The 22,983-nt window shown below is 39.3% G+C and overlaps 1 protein-coding gene across 1 annotated transcript; it reads left to right on the forward strand.

Moving 5' to 3' along the window:
- Positions 1-19: 19 nt before the first annotated feature.
- On the forward strand, positions 20-22,963 carry mkrn2 (makorin, ring finger protein, 2). Its single transcript, XM_059944076.1, has 8 exons — positions 20-199; positions 4,131-4,259; positions 5,216-5,394; positions 8,025-8,365; positions 9,580-9,794; positions 11,363-11,473; positions 13,663-13,807; positions 19,184-22,963. The coding sequence occupies exons 1-8, from the start codon at positions 171-173 to the stop codon at positions 19,334-19,336; spliced, it is 1,302 nt and encodes a 433-aa protein (XP_059800059.1). The 5' UTR covers positions 20-170; the 3' UTR covers positions 19,337-22,963.
- The last annotated feature ends 20 nt before the right edge of the window (positions 22,964-22,983 follow it).

Here is a 22,983-nt window from a genome sequence, read left to right on the forward strand (position 1 = left end):
ACTTCCTGGTTACGAAATAAACAAGCACCGCCAAACCCACCCTCCGCTGCTGAGCGCCGGAACCGCTGGTCCGGGCTGCGGTGGGTCCGTGCCGCTGAGAGGGACGGACAGGAAGGAGCTTTGGGTAGGCCGGGAGGAGAGAAGGAAGGGGATGTAGGACTGGCGGCGGGATGATGAGCACCAAGCAGGTGACGTGCAGGTACTGAGCCTCTTCATCTTGGGGCTGTCGGGGTGTAGGGGCTTTGAGCCTGGCGGTGGCCTTCAGGGTGAGGGTTCGCGAAGCGGAGGCGTCAGGCGCTGTTGTCAACACGGAGGCCCGGAGCCAGGACTTCCCTCCCACCCGGGTCCAGTGTGTCCCGGAGATTACCGTGACCCTGTGCTTTGACTCTGCGGCATTTCCTTCGATTGTTAATATTCAGTGTTATCTTTTTTATCTGCCACCTGCTGGAGATTATAAATTCGTCTGTGGATTTGGTTATGAGGATGTTTACTAAATGAGTTCTCGGGTCTTATTTGGCATTACAAACTTGTATTGAGGCTGCGCCCAGGAAATTGCCCAAAACAGAACCCGCAAGTTCAGCGACGAGCTGGGTTTCTGATCCAGTTCAGTATGTAGGTTTCTACTTTGACATTGCCTACACCTGCTCTCATTTCAATATTGTGCTTTATTAAAGCACTTCACGATCTTAGACGCTTTCAAACAATGCATCATTCGTGAACTTAAGCATTTCAAAACTGTTGATGTTCAAATCGCATTCTATATCACAGATTAGAGTTAAGTGCATCAAGTTCCTCAGAGTTCACATCACGGATGACCTCACCTGTTCCCTTAATATCACCTCCCTGAACAAGAAGGCACAGCTGCGCCTTTACTTCCTAAAAAGATCGAGGCAAGAAAGGCCTCCCCCCGCTTCCACCATCTTAACTGTGTTTTACAGGAGCGCAATTGCGAGCGCCCTGACAAGTTGCATCTCCATCTGGTATGGGAGCAATTGAGCATCTGATCAGATGTCCCTACAAAGGACTGTGAGAACAGCTGAGAAGATCATGGGGTCTTTCATCTAACACTTATCAAGAGTGCTGTGCGTGCAGAGCCCTGAGTGTTATTAAGGATCCCACCCCTCCATCCAACATCCTCTTTTACTTTCCACCATCAGGCAGGAGACTCCGATGAGTAAAAACAAGAACGGATAGGATGAGAAATAGTTTCTTCCTCCAGACTATTAGGCTTCTGATCTCCCTGCTGCATGGTGTTGGAAGTGTCACTGGTTAATCTGTTCTGTACCTTACAATATTTAATATTAATACACTTTTGTTTGTTGTTTATGTGTGATTCTTCTGTAGATTTTATCCTCAGTTCCCTAAGTTATCAAGTGTACTACTGTGCTTTACACCCTGGCTCGAAGAAATGTCTCATTTCTATATACATTATATGGTTATACTGTATACATTATTTACACATATTTAGTTAAATGACAGCAAACTTGACTATGGCTTTCAGTCTCCCAGGGCTTCATACTAAAGATTTTACATTTCAAACAATGACGCTTTCAAACAATGCATCATTGCTATTGTTAGCAAAGCTATTTAAAAAAAAACACGCACACACAAGCGAAGCACTGGATTTTATTTCTCAAGGTAAAGAGTTGAGTCGCGGAGAACTTATGCTAAATGTAGGGAATGTACATATTGAACCTCAGTTGAGTTGCATGTATGGTTCTAGTCAACAAAAAGTATGGAGAGACTGCATAGAATACTCAGAGTATTAATAATGTGAGACTCTCTGCCACAGGGAATGGCTGAAGTGAATAGGACAGGTGCATGTAAAAAGAAGTTAGATGAGCATGTGAGGGAAAAGGGAATAGATGGTTTGGTGCTGAGGAATGAAGGAAGACCGTTCAAGTGGACCAGTATCTGAGCTATACATCCTATGTTACCTTATCTTCCAGTCTTAATTTTCACACTCGTTTGTGAGTTTTGCAGGTTTTTAGACTCTCGGCTGACTTGATGACATCCCAGTTGCTCCCTAACTTTCGCAGCATCATAATACAATTGAGTGCTGGTCAGTTTAGTTCTGTGTACTTTATCCGGTGTAGTATCTTGTGGTTAGACTTGGAGCAGAATTAGGCCAAATGACCGAATTCTACTCATGTAAAGGTAATGAGTTCTTGTGACAGCATCATTCTGTAGAACTTTTGTAGCAGTCTAAAACTTTTGTTAGGCCACACTTGGAGAATTGTGTGTGGTTCTGGTCTCCTCATTGCGGGAAGGGTGTGAAGGCTTTGGAGAGGGTGTAGAAGAAGTTTACCAGGATGCTACTTTAAGGAGATGTTGGATTAAACTTGCGTTGTTTTCTCTGAGTGTCAGAGGCTGAAGAGACACTGATAAGGGTTTACAAAGTTATGAAAGGTGAGATAGGGTGGTATCTTTTTCCCCAGGGGAGAAATGTCAAATACCAGAGGGTAAAGGTGTAGGTGAGAGGAAACAAGGGAGAAAAATTTAATGGAAATGTGCAAGGCAATTTTGTACTCGGAATGGAATATCTTGAATATGTTGTCCCAGTGAGAGTGGAAAAAAAGTGGTGGTTAAGAGGCTTTTGGATAGGCAAATGAAGATAGAGTGATAGTATCATATACAGACAGAAGGGATTAGTTTCATATGGATCACAAACATTGTGGGCTGAAGGATTTGTTCCTGTTCTGTTGTGAAGGTGTTACACTTGTGCAGAGACTGTATTGTATACTTTTTGCAGTCAGACTCTGTTGTAGTTATCACACTTGCATTGAAACATCCAGTAAAACACATAGTGGTAACTGCCAACATACCCAAGGATGTGCTAGGGGCAGCACGCCAGTGTTGATACATAGTGCCACCAGTATTGTACTCCCTCTTTGTTCAGCAGAACCATGCAAGCAACACATACAGACAGGCCTCCAACCTCAGAACAGGCTGCTTCCAGGCCTGCAATCCTTGGCCCTGATCTTTCAGATTTGTATACCTCAGGCCTCCGGCCTTCAGTTCCTGGCCTGGACTTGCAGACTAGGCCTTTCAGCCTCCACCTTTGGACTTGTTGGCTTTGGTCTTCAACTTCTCAGGCTTTCTACCTCTGGACTCCCCAAGCTTTAGACCTTGACCCTCACAGCTCGGTACCACCTTGCCCCGAACACTGGCCTCTGCCCCTGATGCTTACCTTACTGCCCTGACCTCTAAACCCCTAACTCCCGTGCTGTTCCCATCACTACAAGTGTGGTTCCAATTGAAATCAAAAGGTTTTGATTGCAAACCATTAATTTGTGACTCTGAATCCTTGGATTAAACCACAATGAGATTAAGATCTCAATTGCAATTTTATCACCAACATTTCCATAACAGTTTGTAGCTAATAAAGAGTCCTTGCATTCTATTTTAAGTCTGACTACAAACTGTTTATTGCATTGTAAATTAACCCTTTATAAACCATCATTGTAGCCATATACAGAAAGGTGCCACATACCTTGCACGTGGACTGTTTGCCCCACTTCCATCAGGGAGGAAGCGATGTAGCATCCATACCACGGCCATCAGACTCAAAAACAGTTACTTTCACAAATAGCAGGGCTGATCAACACCTCTACCACTAACTTTATCATTTCCTGTCAGAGTCACCATACGTACAGACACACCTGTACCTAACATCACTTTATGGTTGTGCAATCAATCTATGTGTATAAGCTATCCTATGTATTTATATTTATTGTGCTTTTTTATTATTGTGTTTTTTTTGCACAGTAACAATTGATTTGTTCTTTACACTTGTGTAATGGAAATAATATTAAACTGTCTTGAATCCTTGGGGGTCAATATATGAGAAGTTTGAGACGGGTATTACAAAAGGTGAAATGACTTAAAATGGAGATGACATATTTTGCCTGCATATGAGTGCTCTTGTAAGTTACAAAATGCAGCAGCAATTATTGTGTCATATTGCCATAACATTTTATTGATGTCTTTATTTGCAGAGTACTTTTGAACTTTATTCTTTCATTTCATTTATGCAGTATTGTGCATAATTGAGATCAAAATGTCTTTAATATGTTTTATAACTTTAATAAAGAAAACTCTTCTAAATCCCACTAAATATTTGTATTTAGATATTTTATGCATGGTGTATGCCGTGAAGGAAGCCGCTGTATGTTTTCCCATGACTTGTCTACAAGCAAGCCATCGACAATCTGTAAATTCTATCAGAAGGGACAGTGTGCCTATGGAGACCATTGCAGGTATGTTTTTGTCATTTTGGTTTTTAATCTAGTAGTACAGAATTATTTTCAGAAGAGAATTGTTGGTTTATACAACTTTGGGCAGTAGTAACCAAATCAGATTTATTTTCCTTTTGTAAATTGAAAAGGAACCAAAACATTTATGGTGTTCCCTAGATCTTCCTTTCTGCTTCTTCCTTGCTCTTTTCCCTTCCAAATGATGTAATCTAAGTATTTTACTGTTTGCTGTTGGTAGATTAGGCTCTTATGATTAATGTTTGGTTAGTTTCTAGAGTTAGGTTCATATCTTTTGTGTTTCCTATTAATGACAGCCATATTCTCAGGAGTAACAGCACCTCAGCAGCAAGATCAGAATGCATTCTGAAAGTTCCTGAATGTTTGCATTATGAGATAGTTTAGAACTGACCGTTCTGCTTACATGCTTCAGCGTACAGTAAATGTGAATTAAAATCCAGTTGGTGGATTCCAGTTCTTTTTCTACCTGTAGCCATGTCAGAGTGGTCTCACAAGTGAATGTAAATTTGGGCCCAGTGTTATCATGTAGGCTGTGCTAATCTTCTTGACTACGTTCAGAACAGGTCATTATCAGGGTCCCGAATTAAGTACGAGTCACAGCTGCCCAGGGTTTCCCTGCTCTTCTGATTTATAAAACTTCTCCAAAAGTTTTCTCTGCTATCGACTTCTCCAATAAGATGTAAAGCTTTTGGGTTGCCTGATCTGAAGGGACAGCTGGATTGCAGAGATTGATGAAAGCCTGGCTATTACAACTGACTGTTTCCCACCGTAGCTCCATGGTGAAGAGTAAAAGCTATAGTGGCTTATATTTGCTTGTAGTTTAAAAATTCTGCCTTTTGTCCCAGTGATGAAATGGGCTACAATTAAAATGTTGAGTTGCTTCTGAGCAATCTACACGGTGTGTTGAAGGTGACTAACTAGAGTTGTTCTCTCTTAATAAGATATGATCACGTGAAGCCGCCTGGATCTAGAGCAGTGGGGCCAGTGATCTCGCGAGTCACCTGTATACCCGTCGTTCATGATGCTATTGCTGAACCTCCCACTGCAGAACAGACTGTGCCCGTCAAAGCCGCTGAATCTGGGAGATGTAAAAAGAAAACACTGGAGCTGAAAGATCGAGGTGTGTTGAAACTCTAGCTCAGTATTCGTCATATAGATGTTTAAACTTGAGTATTTTTGAACCACAGCGACTTGAGATATGTACTTAAACTAGCTATCCCTTAAAAGGAGATAAACAAACTGAGTTTTATTTCTCCTTTTGGTACGGAGGCTGAAATTTGAGAATGCTGCAGGGATCCAATGATGCTGGGTTATTCTGTTTCACCTTGGCAAAGCTCTTTCACCCCTTCATTTTAGAATCTTCTTCCAAACCCTTTTCTTAGATTAGGTTTTCAGTGGTCCACCCCTCCTTCCGTCATGATGTACAAAATTATCCAAAGCAAGTTTTTTTACCCACTGTGCCTTCCCGCCATGTATCCTCCTGACTTGGCAAATGGTTGCCTGACATCTGAAGTTAGATAAATGGGAATTTTCTCCATTTAATCACTGGGAAGCATTAAGTTTGTCATGCACTCTGCTCCCTTGCAGTTAATCCCAGCCCTCTCCCAGCACACCATCTGTATTTGTGATCTTACAAATTAGTCCTCAACGGAGCTTCCACCTGCAGCCTACTCGATAAAACTACTTCCCTTTAACCGTATCTCAGTGTATGTGACATTCTCATTTTTCTCTTTTGTAGTACCCAGACTTGATTTCTCCAAACTCTCCTACCTTCTGTTTTTATTTCATAAACTTTAACTTATCACAAATTGCTGCCCACAATGTAAGTGGCATTGTTCAAGTTACCCAGCACCTCTGAACACTTAACTACCTTGACCACCAATGCCTTAATTTTAAATTTCTCACTTTCGTGTTTTAAATCCCTCTACTGCTCTATCTCTCTCTTTTGTCAGTTCTGTAACCCACAAAGAATGTAAAGCTTGGATTATTAAACATCTTCTGCAATATCTTTACCATAAAATTTGAATATTACTCTATCAATCTTTGGGCTGTAGGGTCCTCAATTGCCTTTTTAAGACTTTCCATCTCTCTACCTCTACTTTCTTTACAAGTTTTTCTCTTTATTCAAGCGAACGTCCGAGTGTGGTGTCCTGTCTTTATTCTAAAATGCTTCTTTGAAGCACTTTGGCCTTTTTAATACTTTACAAGGCATTATGCAGTTGCCAAATGAATAAAGGTGGGTGGGGGAGGGGATAAAAAGCTAGATTATCCCAGTAGGTTTAAGTGAATAGGACAGAGTACTTGACCATTCACGAGTAAAAATGGTAATCCGTATGCACTGCAATGCATCAGGGTAATTTGGATGATCTTTCAGTGTATTTATAGTTACTGCAGACTGCAACAGAATTGGGATTAACCAGTGGTTCCAGAGGCACAGGTTTCTTTCTCTGTGAGAACTTAATGTGTGACATAACTTCTTTTAAGTGCTTCAGAGGTTGAAAATATAAAGCAAAACCTGTTCTTACTGTAAGACACATTTGTATGTGAAGCTACCTTCAACTCTTACAAAATCAACTAATATGCTCTTTGGTTGTTGCAAGATTTATTTCTGTCCACTAGAGTGAGCTAGAGTATGTTTTTTTTCATCCACATTGATTTTTCAATGTGCAACTAAAAGTATGTTTGCTGCCTTACTAGTCACTAGATAGAAAAGTGTCTGAAAAGGCATCATGAATGATGTTGCTTCTTTGCTGCAGACTTTTTATTCACTCGAGTGGGTCAGTGTGACGTTATAAGATAGATTATAAGGAACCATTTTGGTTTCATTCAGTATGAGAACTTTATTCCATCCCATTGCTTGGCTATTATGCATTTTTGTTTTATTTTCCATCAATTTATTCCCAGAGTTTTGCTACCGTTTTAGAAGGCAGGGCTTACAAGCAAAAGTGGGAGCAGCAGGAAAGCAATTCATACTTGTGCCATCTGCTCATTTTGTATAATTCTATAAAATTGCTTCTGTTCACAATTCACTATCAGTTTTAAGTGTGGACCCTGGCATTGAAGGAATTCATACTAATGCTATCTGATCATTTTCTATAACTACAAAATTGTTTCTGTTTGTAATTGGCTATGAACGCTAAATGTGAAACTGACATTTTGAACATTTTTATTTGTTGTGCTACTTCAGTTTTTAAATATCTTTCATGCCCCAACCTATGAAAGCAGGGTAAAAATTATTTTCAGTTACATTTGTAATTGCTTTTAGTAAAATAAGTTCTATCTGCTTGGAAAGATTTTTGATTTACTTACAACATGTGCCTGAAGAAGCATGTGAATGGTCAACAATGGAAATGGTTTTTGGATTTGTCCTGGCATGTTCTCCATATGATAGATGTTCTTGTTTACATATAGATGTCACTTAAACTGAATGTTATTTGCATCAAGTTCCCACAGATAATCTCTTGTTTTTAAATTGCAGTCGTTCTTGCATTGCCCTCAGATTACCTGTTCGTTCAATTCATCTTCTTGTCTGATACTGTGCAAAATTCATTGATCTGGCTTCCACCTTAGATGTGTGCTTGCAATTACTTATTATATATTTGAACGATTAATTAGGACTGGAGAGGAAACCTTAACAGTAGAGATTGTTTCTATATTCTTCAATGTCTGTTATACATGATCACTTCTACTTGTAAATGCATTTCACACTACAATTTTTTTTTGGGGGGGGGTTCTTATTCTCCTCTTTAGACCTTTGCAACCGAACAGCAGAAAAATCTAAATTGTTTCCTTTCCCACCGTCTTACTGCAACACTATGAACACTATGCCACACTTCCCTGAATCGGCAGCTTTTGCTGATGAGGACATTGAAGTGAAGCCGCCGTCATATTTGGATGCAGTTCGCAGGGGACTGACTGTTTCAGAAGTAGCAGATTGTAGTGATTCTGCACAGCAGCTGTGCCCTTTTGCACTAGCGGGCGAATGTCATTATGGCGACAGCTGTTTGTACCTTCATGGAGATGTGTGTGAAGTATGTGAACTTAAAGTGCTGCATCCAACTGACCTCGAGCAACGTAGAGCACATGAGCAGGCAAGTATATGTCAAAGCAATGTGCTTATCTGTGAACTGAGAGGATGTACTATTTAATCTTACAGACTCAATAGCTTGTTTTAGTTCTTGCTACCTTGTACTTTAATCAATAAAATCACGTGTAAATTTAATATGCTTTGAAGCTTTATGAACTAAAACTATTTAAGTCTCACTTCAAAGTGTGATTTTAATAAACTTCCATGTAAGATGCTGAAAATATCATGTGGCATTTTTCTTAATAAATACTGGTCTCTTAGAATCATTGTTTTTACAACTACACAGATCTTGATATTTCTGATCACTATTAATATAAAACATGTTGTGTCCAGTTGATGCATATGGCATATTTTGGGTTACTTTCAGTTTTATAATTTCTTGCTAAGAGCTGAACTGTCATGAAAATTGCAAATTGTGAAACTTCATACTAACCCTTAAGAATTCTGCTTTATTAAAAATTGAGAGAAAAAATGTCACATTTTGTGACCTTGGAATATTACAAAGCATTTGATGAGTACTGAAATACTTTTGAAATGCAAATCTGGTTTAGGAAAGGTTGGCAACAATCCCAAGTGCAGCAAAAGTTCCAGTTACAGTAGAGATATGAATGGATTTTTTAGAAGAGATTTTTGGTGAAGCATAACTTTGCCTAAACTATTTGAATTTTGCTGCTCATGTTAAAACAGTGGAATGTCATACTTTACACCCACAAAGAAGGGGGTGGGGTGGTCTACATTTAACATTCAACAGGGCAGATTGTTGTGATCCAAGATTAAAACTTCAAATATGCAAGTTCTAGCTCATGATCTTTTGAGCAGATATGAGAGTACATCACTGTGCCAAAGCTGACATCTAAAATTTTGTTTAAGTATTTATATCCTGTAGTTGAAGTGTAGAAGGTTTTCAAAAGACTATAGTCCAACAATTCTAATAGACTTGCAATAGAGAGTATATTTGGTGATTGATAATAAATGAGTTGGTACTGAGACCAGCACTTCCTCTTTCCTCATTTACATTGTTCTCTGTTAACTGATATCTTTTCAAAACTTTACTACAAATAAACTAACATTGTATCTTGATTAACTGAAGTCTTAAGAGAATTTTCCTGAATTAACTTTAATGAAGTGCAGAAACCACAGTACCTAATCATTCTTGAGCACTGTCCATTTATCCTGAATGTGACCTGTTGCTGACAGTTGTGTTTCTGTTTTAATCAGATGTGTCTCATTGCATTTGAACAAGACATGGAGAAAGCCTTCGCTGTACAAAAGAGTCAAGATAAAGTCTGTAATATTTGTATGGAGATAGTCTACGAAAAAGTAATACCATCTGAGAGAAGGTTTGGAATTCTTTCTGACTGCATTCACCCATATTGTCTGTCCTGCATTCGACAGTGGAGATGTGCAAAGCAGTTTGAGAATAAAATAATCAAGTGAGTGTGTAACTGACTTTTATGGATCACTAAGTGGCAATTTTTGATACTGGTACACCTATAAACATAGCTGTCAATCAATGTTGTGATTTCTAGAGTAAACAGTCAATGTTTTGTCTTGATGAAGGGTCTCAGCCTACTCATTTCCATAGATGCTACCTGGACTGCTGAGTTCCTCTGGCATTTTGTGTGTGATGTTCTGCCTGGAGGTCGGTGACCAGTGATGTTCCTCAAGGATATGTTCTGGGACCCCTGTTCTTTATGATTTTTATAAATGACTTGGATAAGGAAGCGGGGGTGGGGTGGTTACTAAGTTTGCAGATGATACAAAAGTTGGTGGAGTTGTGCATAGGTTGTTGTAGGTCACAGTGGAACATTGATATGATGCAGAGCTGGGCTGAGAAGCAACAGATGAAGTTCAAATGTGGAATGATTCGCTTTGGAAGGCCAAATCTGAAGGCAGAATACAGTGTTAATAACATGATTCTTGGCAGTGTAGAGGGATACATATGAGGAATATATGGTTATGGGGTACATATCCATAGATTCCTCAAAGTTACCACACAAGTTGATAGGGTGGTTAAGAAGGCATATAGTGTGTGGGCTTTCATTAGTAGGAGAATTGAGTTTGAGCCATAATAAAACATTGGTTAGACCACACATGGAATATTGTGTTCAGTTGTGGCCATCTTGTTATGGGAAGGATGTAGAAGCTTTAGAGGTAGTACAGAGGAGATCTACCAGGATGCTGCCTGGACGAGAAGAGCTTGTCTTATGAAGATGGGTTGAATGATCTTGTGCCTTTCTCTTTGGAGCGAAGGAGGATGAGAGGTGACTAGGTAGAGGTGCACAAGATGATAAAAGGCACAGATTGAGTGGATAGCCAGACTAATACCAGGTGGCAAGATTGGCGGAGAGTATAGGGGGAATGTCAGAGATAAGTTCTTTAAAGAGAGTAGTGGATGCATGTAATGCTCTGCCAGGGGTGATGGTAGGAGATACATTAGGGTCATTTAAGAGACTTGGACGGTATGGATGACAGAATAAAGGAAGGTTATGGAGGAGGGAAGGGCTAGATTGGTCTTAGAGGAGGTTAAAATGTCAGTACAACACTATGGGCCAAAGGACCTGTACCATGCTGAAATATTCTATGTATCTTCTATGTTAGGCTGCCAAACTTAGATTTTTTTCCCCCAGGAAATATATATTTTATCTTTTCCCTCTCTCTTCTAATAAAAATATTTTTAGTTGCCAAGAAATTCTTAAGGGTTTCATCATCTTGGTTTCATAAATGGAGTAAATTCAAGATAGCTGCGTAATCGTATTTAGTTCTGTTTCAAATAGCAAGGATTCTATCTATCTATCTAATAAGTCAATCACAGTTACTCACCCTTACAATCTCTCCTCAAGTCAAATCTCGCATCATGGTTATAGATCTGTATAATTAGATATTGTAAAGTCCCTTTCTGGATTGAATATAGAAGTTCCTTGAGTCATGCAAATAGTTTTCTTATAAATAAAGTATTTATTAATGGTTACATACCAGTGTTTTACTTAACTTATCATAGGTCCTGCCCTGAGTGCAGAGTGATATCTGAATTTGTGATCCCAAGTGCTTACTGGGTAGAGGAAAAGGAGGAAAAAGAGCAGCTCATTGAAGCATTCAAGCAGGGAATGGGGTAAGGAGTTCTTGTTTCATGTAATTAGTTATTAAACTATTGCTGAAGTAGATGGTCTTCTAAGTAAATGTCTTTGTGTATATAATTATATGTGTGTGTGTTTGTGGGTGTGTATATATATATAATTGAAATAATATGAAGTTAAACTTGGGTTAAATTGTTTATAGTTTGCTAAAGTTAAATGTTTCTGGCCATCTGAATATTTGGCAAAGCTTCACATTTCTATAACTAGGAAGATGAGTATTTAGCTTTCTATTGAATCGATTCCAGTTTAACAGAAGAAAATTAGATTTCAATTAACTTGGAATGAGTTTTTTTTTAACCATCCAACTGAAATTGCAGTTTTCTTACAATAAGTAACATTCCAGTGTCTGCACAGCAAATAACAATCCTGTTTTAATTTCAACAATGCCTTTTTATTTTTTGCTAAACTTAGTGCCCTATCAGGACGCTTATGGTATAATGAAACTGCTCTGAACAGCGGTCAGCTTAAAGTTGGAGGTGGCTGTGGTGTACCTTGACTGGGGTTTTTGAAAGATTTAGCATTGCTTTGAGTTTTCTTCTTGAATTTAGTCCATTTGTAACCTTGAAAGATTGTTCAAAGATTTTGCTAAATGTTGACATATTAACTGCCCCCCCTAAATATATTAGCTGTTTTAATCATCACCAAGTACACAACTTCTTCTCACCTTCTGCAAAAATAAACACCTAAAATCCAAAGTGTTCCTACATATCTATTCTCGAGAACAGGGGTTCCCAACCTGGTCTCCATGGACCTCTCAGTTAATGGTAGGGGTCCATAGCATAAAAAAGGTTGAGAGCCCCAGCTCTAGAATTAAAACATTTTTTTTTCAACCGTTGCGTCAAATGGAGGATTAAAACCTGCCAGTGGTTTTTTTTTCTTTCTTGATAGCTTTTGCCATTTTATACAATACTGTATCAAAGGCAATTTGTAGAGCAGCCATCAGAATATGAGGGGTGCCTGTATCATAGCTGGTCTATAAACAGATGTGAAGAAATATTATTGACAAAAAACTAGGAGAGTACTTCAAATGTAAGATCTAAATTGAAATATCCCATAGAGGATAAGGTTGCTATATTTAAATTTTATACTGCATATGCAAAGAGTTTGCTTTCTGTCAGAAAAGAAATCAAGGAAATCAGGAATATGTGCTTGAGATAACGAGTGAAATCTTAAAAGTTCCATCAATTCATTAAGTTTAATTTGTGTAGTAAAAATTATTTCAGTGCATGAAGGATACAGAGTTTTTGCATAGAAACAGATTTTTATGAAAATGCAAACTGAAATGGCTTTTAACCATCTCGAATTGTTCAGTTGATTTTCACTGTAATGTACATTAACTGTGGCCCATAATCTAAACCATTGATATCCCTGTTTCAATAAGTATTTGATTTGAGGTCATTTACGAATGTTTTTATATCATTATGAATAACTGATTTGATTATATACTTTGGTACACACCTTATTTCTGCCTATTCACATTTTGTTCCATGAGTAAACAGCAGGTGGAGCAAAATTGCAGCTCCACTTTTTTAAAAAAATGAGCCCTTTAGCATCCTTTATTGTAAAACCCAAATTAATGAGGAAAGAAAATATTTTCCATAAATGGTGGTTCTTAATTCAGCCAAGTAAACATTTACCATAATTCAACTACGTGATAGAAATTATTTCTGTCAAAAACATTGCAAGGGGTCAGAAAAACTGAGCACTCAAATACATGGATATATTTACACCAAACAGTATAAAAAGTTTTTCTAGATGTATCCAATGGTTTACATTGATAGTTTAAGCATTGTAAATGGCTAATTTATTTATTTCTTTGAGATACAGCATAAAATAGGCCCTTCCAGCCACCCCCCAATTTAACCCCAGCTTCATCATGAGACAATTTACAATGACCAATTAACCTACTAACCCGTACATCTTTGGACTGTGGGAGGAGAACCACACACTCCACAGGGAGAACAGATGGGCGGAAGATGTCGGAATTGAAATCCAATGCCCCAAGCTGTAATAGCGCCACACTAACAATCACATTACCATCGTTGACTGATCTGGAGTTGTGAACAACAGCTCAATCATGAAGGCTGTTTTTAGAAAAAACAAGAGTACCAATACAGAATAACAGGAGTGTGCTTTCTAATTCTTCTCTACTGTCTATTAACAGTAAGAAAGCTTGTAAGTACTTTGACAAGGGGAAAGGATCCTGTCCATTTGGTGGCAAGTGCCTTTACCTTCACGCTTACCCTGATGGAACACTGGCAAAACCTGAACAGCCAAGAAAGCAGCTCAGTTCTGAAGGCAACGTGAGGGTAAATCATCTAGATCGCAAATAAGTTTGTTTTTATAAATGTTAGCAGTTCTGAGTTTTGTAGAAGTCATCTGATAAATCTTTAGTCTAGGGAGCAAGAAGGCTGCGAGTGAACTGCTGATTTTTTGGAGCGAAGAGTTTTTTTTTACTACTCGGGTTAATGAGAGGCGAGACTGCGCAGGCGCGTGACATCAGCCACTAGAGCGCGAAAGTTTTAAAAAGACCGCCGCATCCAGCAGGCAGCGGAGTGGTAGGGCTTAGGCGGTAATGGGATGAGTTAAGTTAGGAGGTATGTGTGTGAGGCCAGTTTTCTGTGCTTGGTGTCAGATGTGAGGAGGCCTGGAGTGTCCCAGCCTCCTGGACAGCCATATCTGCACCAGGTGTGTCGAGCTGCAGCTCCTAAGGGACCGAGTTAAGGAACTGGTGATGCAGCTCGATGACCTTTGCCTAGTGAGGGAGAGCGAGGAGGTGATAGAGTGTAGTTACAGGCAGGTGGTCACACCAGGGCCACGGGAGATAGAGAAATGGATCACAGTCAGGAGGGGGAAGGAGAAGAGTCAGGTACTAGAGAGTACCCCTGTGGCTGTACCCCTTGACAATAAGTGCTCCTGTTTGAGTACTGTTGAGGGGGACAGCCTACCTGGGGGAAGCGGCAGTGGCCATGCCTCTAGCACAGAATCTGGCCTTGCAGCTCAGAAGGGTAGGGAAAGGAAGAGGAAGGCAGTAGTGATAGGGGACTCTATAGTTAGGGAGTCAGACAGGCGATTCTGTGGACCCACGAAAGAAACTCGTATGGTAGTTTGCCTCCCAGGTGCCAAGGTCTGGGATGTTTCCGATCACGTCCAAGATATCCTGCAGTGGGAGGGAGACCAACCAGAGTTCGCGGTATGTATTGGTACCAATGACATAGGTAGGAAAAGGGATGAGGTCCTGAATACAGACTACAGGGAGTTAGAAAGGAAGTTGAGAAGCAGGGCCACTAAGGTAGTAATTTCGGGATTACTGCCTGTGCCACATGACAGTGAATGTAGGAATAGAATGAGGTGGAGGATAAGTGCGTGGCTGAGGGTTTGGAGCAGGGGGCAGGGGTTCAGATTTCTGGATCATTGGTACTCTTTTGGGGCAGGTGTGACCTGTACAAAAAGGATGGGTTGCACTTGAATCCCAGGGGACCAATATTCTGGCGGGAAGGTTTGCTCAGGTTACTGGGGAGAGTTCAAACTAGAATTGGTGTGGGGCGGGAACCAAACTGAAGAGACTGGGGAAGAGGGGGTTAAGCTCACAAACAGAGAAAGCTTGTAGACAGTGCGAGAGGGAGGATAGGCAGGTGATGGAGAAGGGACACGCTCAGACCAAAGGCTTGAGAAGTGTCCATTTTAACACAAGGAGTGTTGTGAACAAAGCGGGTGAGTTTAGAGCATGGATCAGTACTTGGAGATATGATGTGGTGGCCATTACAAATACTCCGATGGCTCAGGGACAGGATTGGTTACTTCAAGTGCTGGGTTTTAGATGTTTCAGAAAGGACAGGGAGGGAGGTAAAAGAGGTGGGAGCGTAGCACTTTTGTTCAGAGATAGTGTCACGGCAGCAGAAAAGGTGGACATCATGGAAGGATTGTCTACGGAGTCTCTGTGGGTGGAAGTTAGGAACAGGAAGGGGTCAATAACTCTACTGGCTGTTTTTTTATAGGCCACCTAATAGTAACAGGGGTATCGAGGAGCAGATAAGGAAACAGATCCTGGAAAGGTTTAATAATAAGAGTTGTCAGGATGGGAGATTTTAATTTCCCAAATATTGATTGGCATCTCCCTAGAGTGAGGGGTTTAGATGGGGTGGAGTTTGGTAGGTGTGTTCAGGAAGGTTTCCTGAAGTATGTAGATAAACCTACAAGAGAAGAGGCTGTACTTAATTTGGTGTTGGGAAATGAACCTAGTCAGGTGTCAAATCTCTGTGGGAGAGCATTTTGGAGATAGTGATCATAATTCTATCTCCCTTACATTAGCATTGGAGAGAGATAGGCACAGACAAGTTAGAAAAATATTTAATTGGAGTAACGGGAATTAGGCTATCAGGCAGGAAATTGGAGGCTTAAATTGGAAACAGATGTTCTCAGGGGAAAGTACGGAAGAGTAGCAAATATTCAGGGGATACTTGTGTTGAGTTCTGTATAGGTACGTTCCAATGAGACCGGGAAGTTATGGTAGGGTACAGGAACCGTGGTGTACAAAGGCTGTAATAAATCTAGTGAAGAAGAAAAGAAAAGCTTACGAAAGGTTCAGAGAGCTAGGTAATGTTAGAGGTCTAGAAGATTATAAGGCTAGTAGGAAGGTGCTTAAGAAGGAAATTAGGAGAGCCAGAAGGGGCCATGAGAAGGCCTTGGCAGGCAGAATTAAAGAAAACCCCAAGGCATTCTACAACTATGTGAACAGCAAGAGGATAAGACGAGAAAGAATAGGACCTATCATGTGTGACAGTGGGAAAGTGTGTATGGAACTGGAGGAACTAGCAGAGGTATTTAATGAATACTTCAGTATTCACTATGGAAAAGGATCTTATTGATTGTAGTGATGACTTGCAGCAGACTGAAAAGCTTGAGCATGGAGATATTAAGAAAGAAGATGTGCTGGAGCTTTTCGAAAGCATCAAGTTGGGTAAGTCGCCAGGACCGGATGAAATGTACCTCAGGCTACTGTGGGAGGCGAGGGAGGAAATTGCTGAGCCTCTGGCGATGATCTTTGCATCATCAATGGGGACGGGAGAGGTTCCGGAGGATTGGAGGGTTGTGGATGTTGTTCCTGTATCCAAGAAAAGGAGTAGAAATAGCCCAGGAAATTATAAACCAGTGAGCCTTACTTCAGTGGTTGGTAAGTTGATGGAGAAGATTCTGAGAGGCAGGATTTATAAACATTTGGAGAGGTACAATATGATTAGGAGTAGTCAGCATGGCTTTGTCAAGGGCAGGTCATGCCTTATGAGCCTGATTGAATTTTTTGAGTATGTGACTAAATACATTGATGAAGGAAGAGCAGTAGATGTAGTGTATATGGATTTCAGCAAGGCATTTGATAAGGTACCCCATGCAAGGCTTATTGAAAAAGTAAGGAGGCATGGGATCCAAGGGAACTGGCTTGCCCACAGAAGGCAAGGAGTGGTTGTAGACATGTCATATTCTGCATGGAGATCGGTCACCAGTGGAGTGCTTCAGGGATCTGTTCTGGGACCCTTACTCTTTGTGATTTTTATAAATGACCTGGAAGTGGAGGAATGATTTAGTAAGTTTGCTGATCACACAAAGGTTGGAGGTGTTGTGGATAGTGTGGAGGGCTATCAAAGGTGACAGAGGGACATTGATAGGATGCACAACTGGGCGGAGAAGTGGCAGATGGAGGTCAACCCAGATAATTATGAAGTGGTTCATTTTGGTAGGTCAAATATGATAGCAATATATAGTATTAATGGTAAGACTCTTGGCAGTGTGGAGGGTCAGAGGGATCTTGGGGTCTGAGTCCATAGGACACACAAAGTAGCTGAGCAGGGTGACTGTAGCTAAGAAGGCATATGGTGTATTGGCCTTCATCAATTGTGGAATTGAATTTAGGAGCCAAGAGGTAATGTTGCAGCTATATTGAACCCAGCTCAGACCCCACTTGGAGAACTGTGCTCAGTTCTGGTCGCCTCACTACAGGAAGGATGCGGAAGCCATAGAAAGGGTGCAGAGGAGATTTACAAGGATGTTGCCTGGATTGGGGAGCGTGCCTTAATGAGAATAGGTTGAAGGAGGATGAGAGGTGACCTGATAGAGGTGTACAAGATGATGAGAGGTATTGATTGTGTGGATAGTCAGAGGCTTTTCCCAGGGGTGAAATGCTTGCTACAAGAGGACAAAGGTTTAAGGTGCTGGGAAGGAGGTACAGAGGAGATGTCAGGGGTAAGTTGTTGTTATTTTTATACATATATATATATATATTTTACACACACACACACACGGCAGCCGGCAACAGTGGTGGAGGCAGATACGATAGGGGTCTTTTAAGAGACTTTTGGATAGGTACATGGAGCTTAGAAAAATAGAGGGCTATGAGTAAGCCCAGTAATTTCTAAGGTAGGAATATGTTTGGCACAATTTTGTGGGCCAAAGGGCCTGTATTGTGCTGTAAGTTTTCTATGTTTACAGTTAATGGATAGTAGTTTATTAACATAGAAGACAGATAAGTGGGTCCTTTTCAGATCGCTGTTGTGTGCTTAGTGGGGTATAATGGCATTGGTGCTTGAGCCCAACTATTCATAAGCTGTGACTGGGATTTAACCAAGTGGACAAAATCTAACTTTCCAAGTTTGCTGGCGACAGCACATTAAATGTGAGTACAGGTAGCCATGTGGACGTAGACAAGCCAAGTAGGTGGGCAACAGTGAGGACAATGTGGTATAATGTGGAATAACTTCAGGTATTCACTAAGTTGTGAAAAACAGAAATGCTATGTTTTAAAATGATGAGAGATTGGAAAGTGTCATTGGAAGTCACTGAAATCTAACGTGTAAATTGAAAATCCAATTAGAAAAGCAAGTACTGTTTCCCTTTATTGCAAAGAGGATGAGTAAAAGACTGGTGATGTGTTATAATTATACAGGGCCAAAGTGAAAGCAGACCCATGGTCCTTTCAAAAAAAGTAGTTACTAAGAGTGCAGCAAAGATTTAGTGCATTTATCGTTAGAGAGACTGAGCAGACTCAGCCTCTTCTCTGGAGTTTGGAATAATGATTTTGTTATTAAAAAAATACTTAATTTCTGAAAAGAAGCAAAGAGCCCAGAACTACAGGTGACTGTTTTTAAATTAAAAAAAATAGATACTCTGGACTGAAATGGGAAGATGGAACAATAAATTTTTGAGCCAAAGTCCTTTTGGGTAACAAATTTTCATCATTGATTGCAGAGGGAGCAATAGGTTTCTGGAAATTAGAGGAAACAAATGGTTACAGAGCAGAAACTCTGAGATAAAGGAGATCTTGTTGAATGATGAAATAGGGATGAGGAGCCAAAATGGTTCCAAATTATGTTTTTGAATGCCCCCAAAGGAATCAGGTTGTAATTAACTTGGAACCATCTAGCTGAGCATACCAGAGATCAGATAAATCAGAATGATTACCTTCTGTGTGGGTTAGTCCACTTACAAACACCATTGATACACCAGAGATTTTGTAAATCAGATTCACGATTACTTTGTAAACTTAGTCCTTGGGGAAAGAATAAAGTTAGAAAAGTTCTTACATAACGTTTACAACAAGTTATTTCATAACTTTTCTTTTATATTGGAGAACAATTTTAAGAGAAAAAAAAACCAAAGTAATGCTGTTTTATGTTTTTTTTTGAAACCTGCAGTTCCTTCACGCAGTGCGACTGTGGGATTTCATTGAAGAGCGGGAACACAGGGATGTTTCCCAGCACGCAGGAGAAGATGAGGTGGCAGAGCTGGGTGATCTTTTCATGCATCTTTCAGGAGCAGACGAGAACAGTGTATCCAGTGAGAACTAATCTGATCAGCCTGTTTCTGTATGCTGTAAGGCGATTACAAACCAAATTACAGCTGCTTTTCTGAAACTGCAGCTGATTCAGTAACCATGGGAGCTTGGTTCAAAATTATGTTTGAACTAAATTTGTTATAATGGAAACAAATAGAGCAATGAAACTAGTTGAATCAGAATGGTATTTTGTAGAATTTACTGTATTTAATTTAAACTTATTTATGGATTTGAAGTTTTTCATCAGAGAATATGCTACCCAATATATATAATCTTTGGTAGTAAATTTCTTCCAGCTGTAATTTTAAAAGGAAATTGTTGCAATATTACCCATAGTGAATTACCTTAATGCTGTATACATGATAACAAAGGACAGCCTCTTTAGTAGCTCATCCATAACAGAAGCTGCAGAATATTTTCACTACAGACTGACTTTCTTCACCCATTTCTTGGACTGATAGTCTGAATGTTAGTGATTTTGAACTGGCTCCAGGCGAGCACCAGAGTAATCTCAGATTGATTGTTTGCCTTCATTTTCCCATTCTGAGATTACTAACTTCTGTATCCAAGTTAATACTTGGTGACAGTGTAATAAACCTGCTTCCCACTACAAAATATTTTTGACCAAAGGAGCAGATGGGTCTGCTGTTGTCAGGCTAGTGATTTTTTTAAAATCAGCCATCAGAAACTGCAATGAGAAGTTTGAAGTGATTTAACATTATTAACACTTTCCCTGACTCTCATGAAATAAACATTCATATGTAGGAACCTGGAACCTAGCTTATTTCAAATCAAGTTGCTGTGTAGCCAAAAAAGTACATTTTAGCATGACTGCACATGGTAGCTGAAAATTATAATATTTCTAATAATTCATTGAAGTAAACATGTATAGTACTATAGATCATACGAAAGCTCCCAAATTTGGAAGCAATTTTTAAATTTTCTTTTAAGTTAATAATAGAAGCTTGGAAAAATACTAATTTGGCTGTGGTTGTTGAAACTAAAATACTAACAACATACAAGAATGTTGTCCTGTATTAAATTTGATGAGAGATCAAATTCATGCTTCAAATTGGTTTTAATAAATCTAGGAAATTATGTTACCCGAGTCACAAAGTACAGATCAAATTCCAGGATAGGAGTCAAGTCTGAAAGTGGTTCGGAAAGTGTAATCATGTCGAAGCTGTGGTTTAAGACTTATAACTAGGAAATTAAAGTACCCTATCACATGAATGCAAATGCAGTTATATCCACAATTATTTCCATTAGCAGTTCTCTCCAATTGCTAGGTGGGCTGCTTTGCTGTGATAGGCAGCCCTTTGTATAACAGACAATCACTAAGCCCACTTTGCCATTCTGATTTAGGCAAGGGGTGAAACCTCAGCAAACGTTCCGACCAGTTTCCATAAATACTAACTTACTTGAAAGCCAAGCCTGCTTTATCCGGTGGTGAGATATGTATTTTGTTGTATGAAGGTGCAACCTGAAGTTCATGCATTAAATATGTAAACTGTAGTCATAATCATAGGGTAGTGTTGTGTCAAAGAATTATTATGTCAGGATTAGTCATTAATCACACTGATTTACTGTTACAACATAAAATCCTTTTTATATATTTTACAAAGTGCAAATTCAAATGGTGGAACATCAGTATTAGAATGTTATTTCCCTCCCCCAACACTTCCTGGTTCTAATGTTTCCTCAAATGATATTTCAAAATCTATCAAACTGAAACTGGTTCTGAACTCATCCTCAAATGCAGCATTGGTTTTATTGTACTTGTCAGCTATTGGGTAACATTCAGTATTTACAGCTGCCTGTTTTCTCCTTTGTATAGTAGTACTACTTTGAATAAAAGTTTCCTAGAGGAGTATATTTGCTCTTTGGATTGTAATAAAAAGAAGCAATTGCGCTTTCAAGATACATTTGCAGTTTCAGGATATTGTAGTTTAAAACCACTAATTAAATTCCTCTTTACATATCTAAATTTGAAGTTCATCATACTGTGTTCATCTTTTTAAATATTCCGTTATTGTTCCAATTACAATAAAAGTTTGATACATTTCTAAATCTAGTAAAGTCGTCTGGCTGGGCCCAGAATTGTTCTTCCAGATAATTACTCTGAATACAGTAAGCTCAAATTCAAATGGCAGTAAATTAATCCTTGTCATCTTTTCACCATGGTATAGTCTTTAACTAAAACAGGTCTGTTTTTGCTACATACTTTTCTAAGCTCTGAACTATTCTACCACTGCATTGGTGCTGGCAAAAGACTAGTAGGCATTTAAAATTCTCTTTCATTCTATATTTATAACCTGAGTTTCCACTGACTTGTTTCCCCCTCCCTACATCTTTATTAGTGTTTTAAGAGTATTTTGGATCAATAAAATTAGTCTAATTTTTCATTTCCAAAGTAACAACTCGAAATATTTAATTACCAATCGTGTCCATCTTGCAGCTATCTCACAGTAATAGCCGAATCAAATCCTGGAATAACAATACTGTATTTGAGCCTCTCTTTACTTTGGTACATAAACCGTTTACTTCTGTCTCAGTATTTCATTAAACCCTATTTAACAAATATCCTGCTTTTCTTATGAAACAAACTCTTTACAAGAAAATCTTTAATCTGTCAATTAGCTGACTATCTCTAATTGAGCCAGTTCTGCTAATATCTCCTTCCTTATGTTGTCCTAGAATGAATACCAAGAAATCAAGAGGTAAGATCTGTGTGGTTTTTTCTTGGGGTGAAGAGAAGAGTACAGGTGGGAGAAAAAAAAATCACAGAAATTTAGAGGAGCAGATTATATTTTTTTTTAAGTGGTTTTGTTGAACATGGGAATAACAATTTTCCACCTCATTTTAAAAGGGAAACAAATGCAAACAAATGTAATATCTCCCTGTTTCTACCGGATTTTGTGTAATAGTACCTCAATAGCCATCTAAACTTGTTTGGGATTTTGATGCACCGGAAAGTAATTACAGAATTTAACACATTACCTGATATTCTGAATTGGCAAACCAAAAACATTGCAATTTGTACAGAACTATTTGCAAACCTTTAACTTAATAAAATACACGGGCCTGGCAACAAATGTTCAGGTATCCAAATGGAACGCCACGTTACCTCCACTCATTTGCAAAACAAAAACAAACCTAATTATTTATGATCACATCTAAACTTGTATTGCATCATAGTTGACCAGAATAGTTCACCATTATCCTCTGCACTTACTAACTCCTTTAAACAGGTACTTTTTTTTTTGCAGAAATGATGTCTTTGTTAAAGATGTTGCTTGGATCATCCAGTAGCAGGCTATATTGTTCTTGTCGACATGTACCCTTCATATTTTCAGCTAATTTGTGCCAGTAGAGTCTGAAGCCTGAGATAAGCATGGAAGGCAAATAAGACAACTGCCACAGCAAAGTTGATGTTGAGTCAATTGTTTGAGAATTTCTGGAGAAGGCTTCGTGAAATTAACCAGGCATCCATACATCTTGTGAAATGGAGCGACAGTTACCTTATTAGTTACAACCTTAAATCTGATCAGTAGCAGCTTTCGGGTTTGATTGCTTGTGATCAGATGCTGCAAATCAGGCAGTTGCCTACGCTACCAAAAAAAAAGGCACAGCTTTCTGCACTGTTCTTGACTGAAGATC

This window comes from Hypanus sabinus, chromosome 19 (genome assembly GCF_030144855.1).
Source record: "Hypanus sabinus isolate sHypSab1 chromosome 19, sHypSab1.hap1, whole genome shotgun sequence".
In the NCBI taxonomy this organism is placed as follows: Eukaryota; Metazoa; Chordata; class Chondrichthyes; order Myliobatiformes; family Dasyatidae; genus Hypanus; species Hypanus sabinus.

Bases quoted from the DNA above. Each gene is read 5' to 3' on its own strand.
- mkrn2 (XM_059944076.1), top strand. From the start codon at position 171: ATGATGAGCACCAAGCAGGTGACGTGCAG. The intron at 200-4,130 runs GTACTGAGCCTC...ATTTGTATTTAG, and splicing joins ACCAAGCAGGTGACGTGCAG to ATATTTTATGCATGGTGTAT. The intron at 8,366-9,579 runs GCAAGTATATGT...TGTTTTAATCAG, and splicing joins AACGTAGAGCACATGAGCAG to ATGTGTCTCATTGCATTTGA.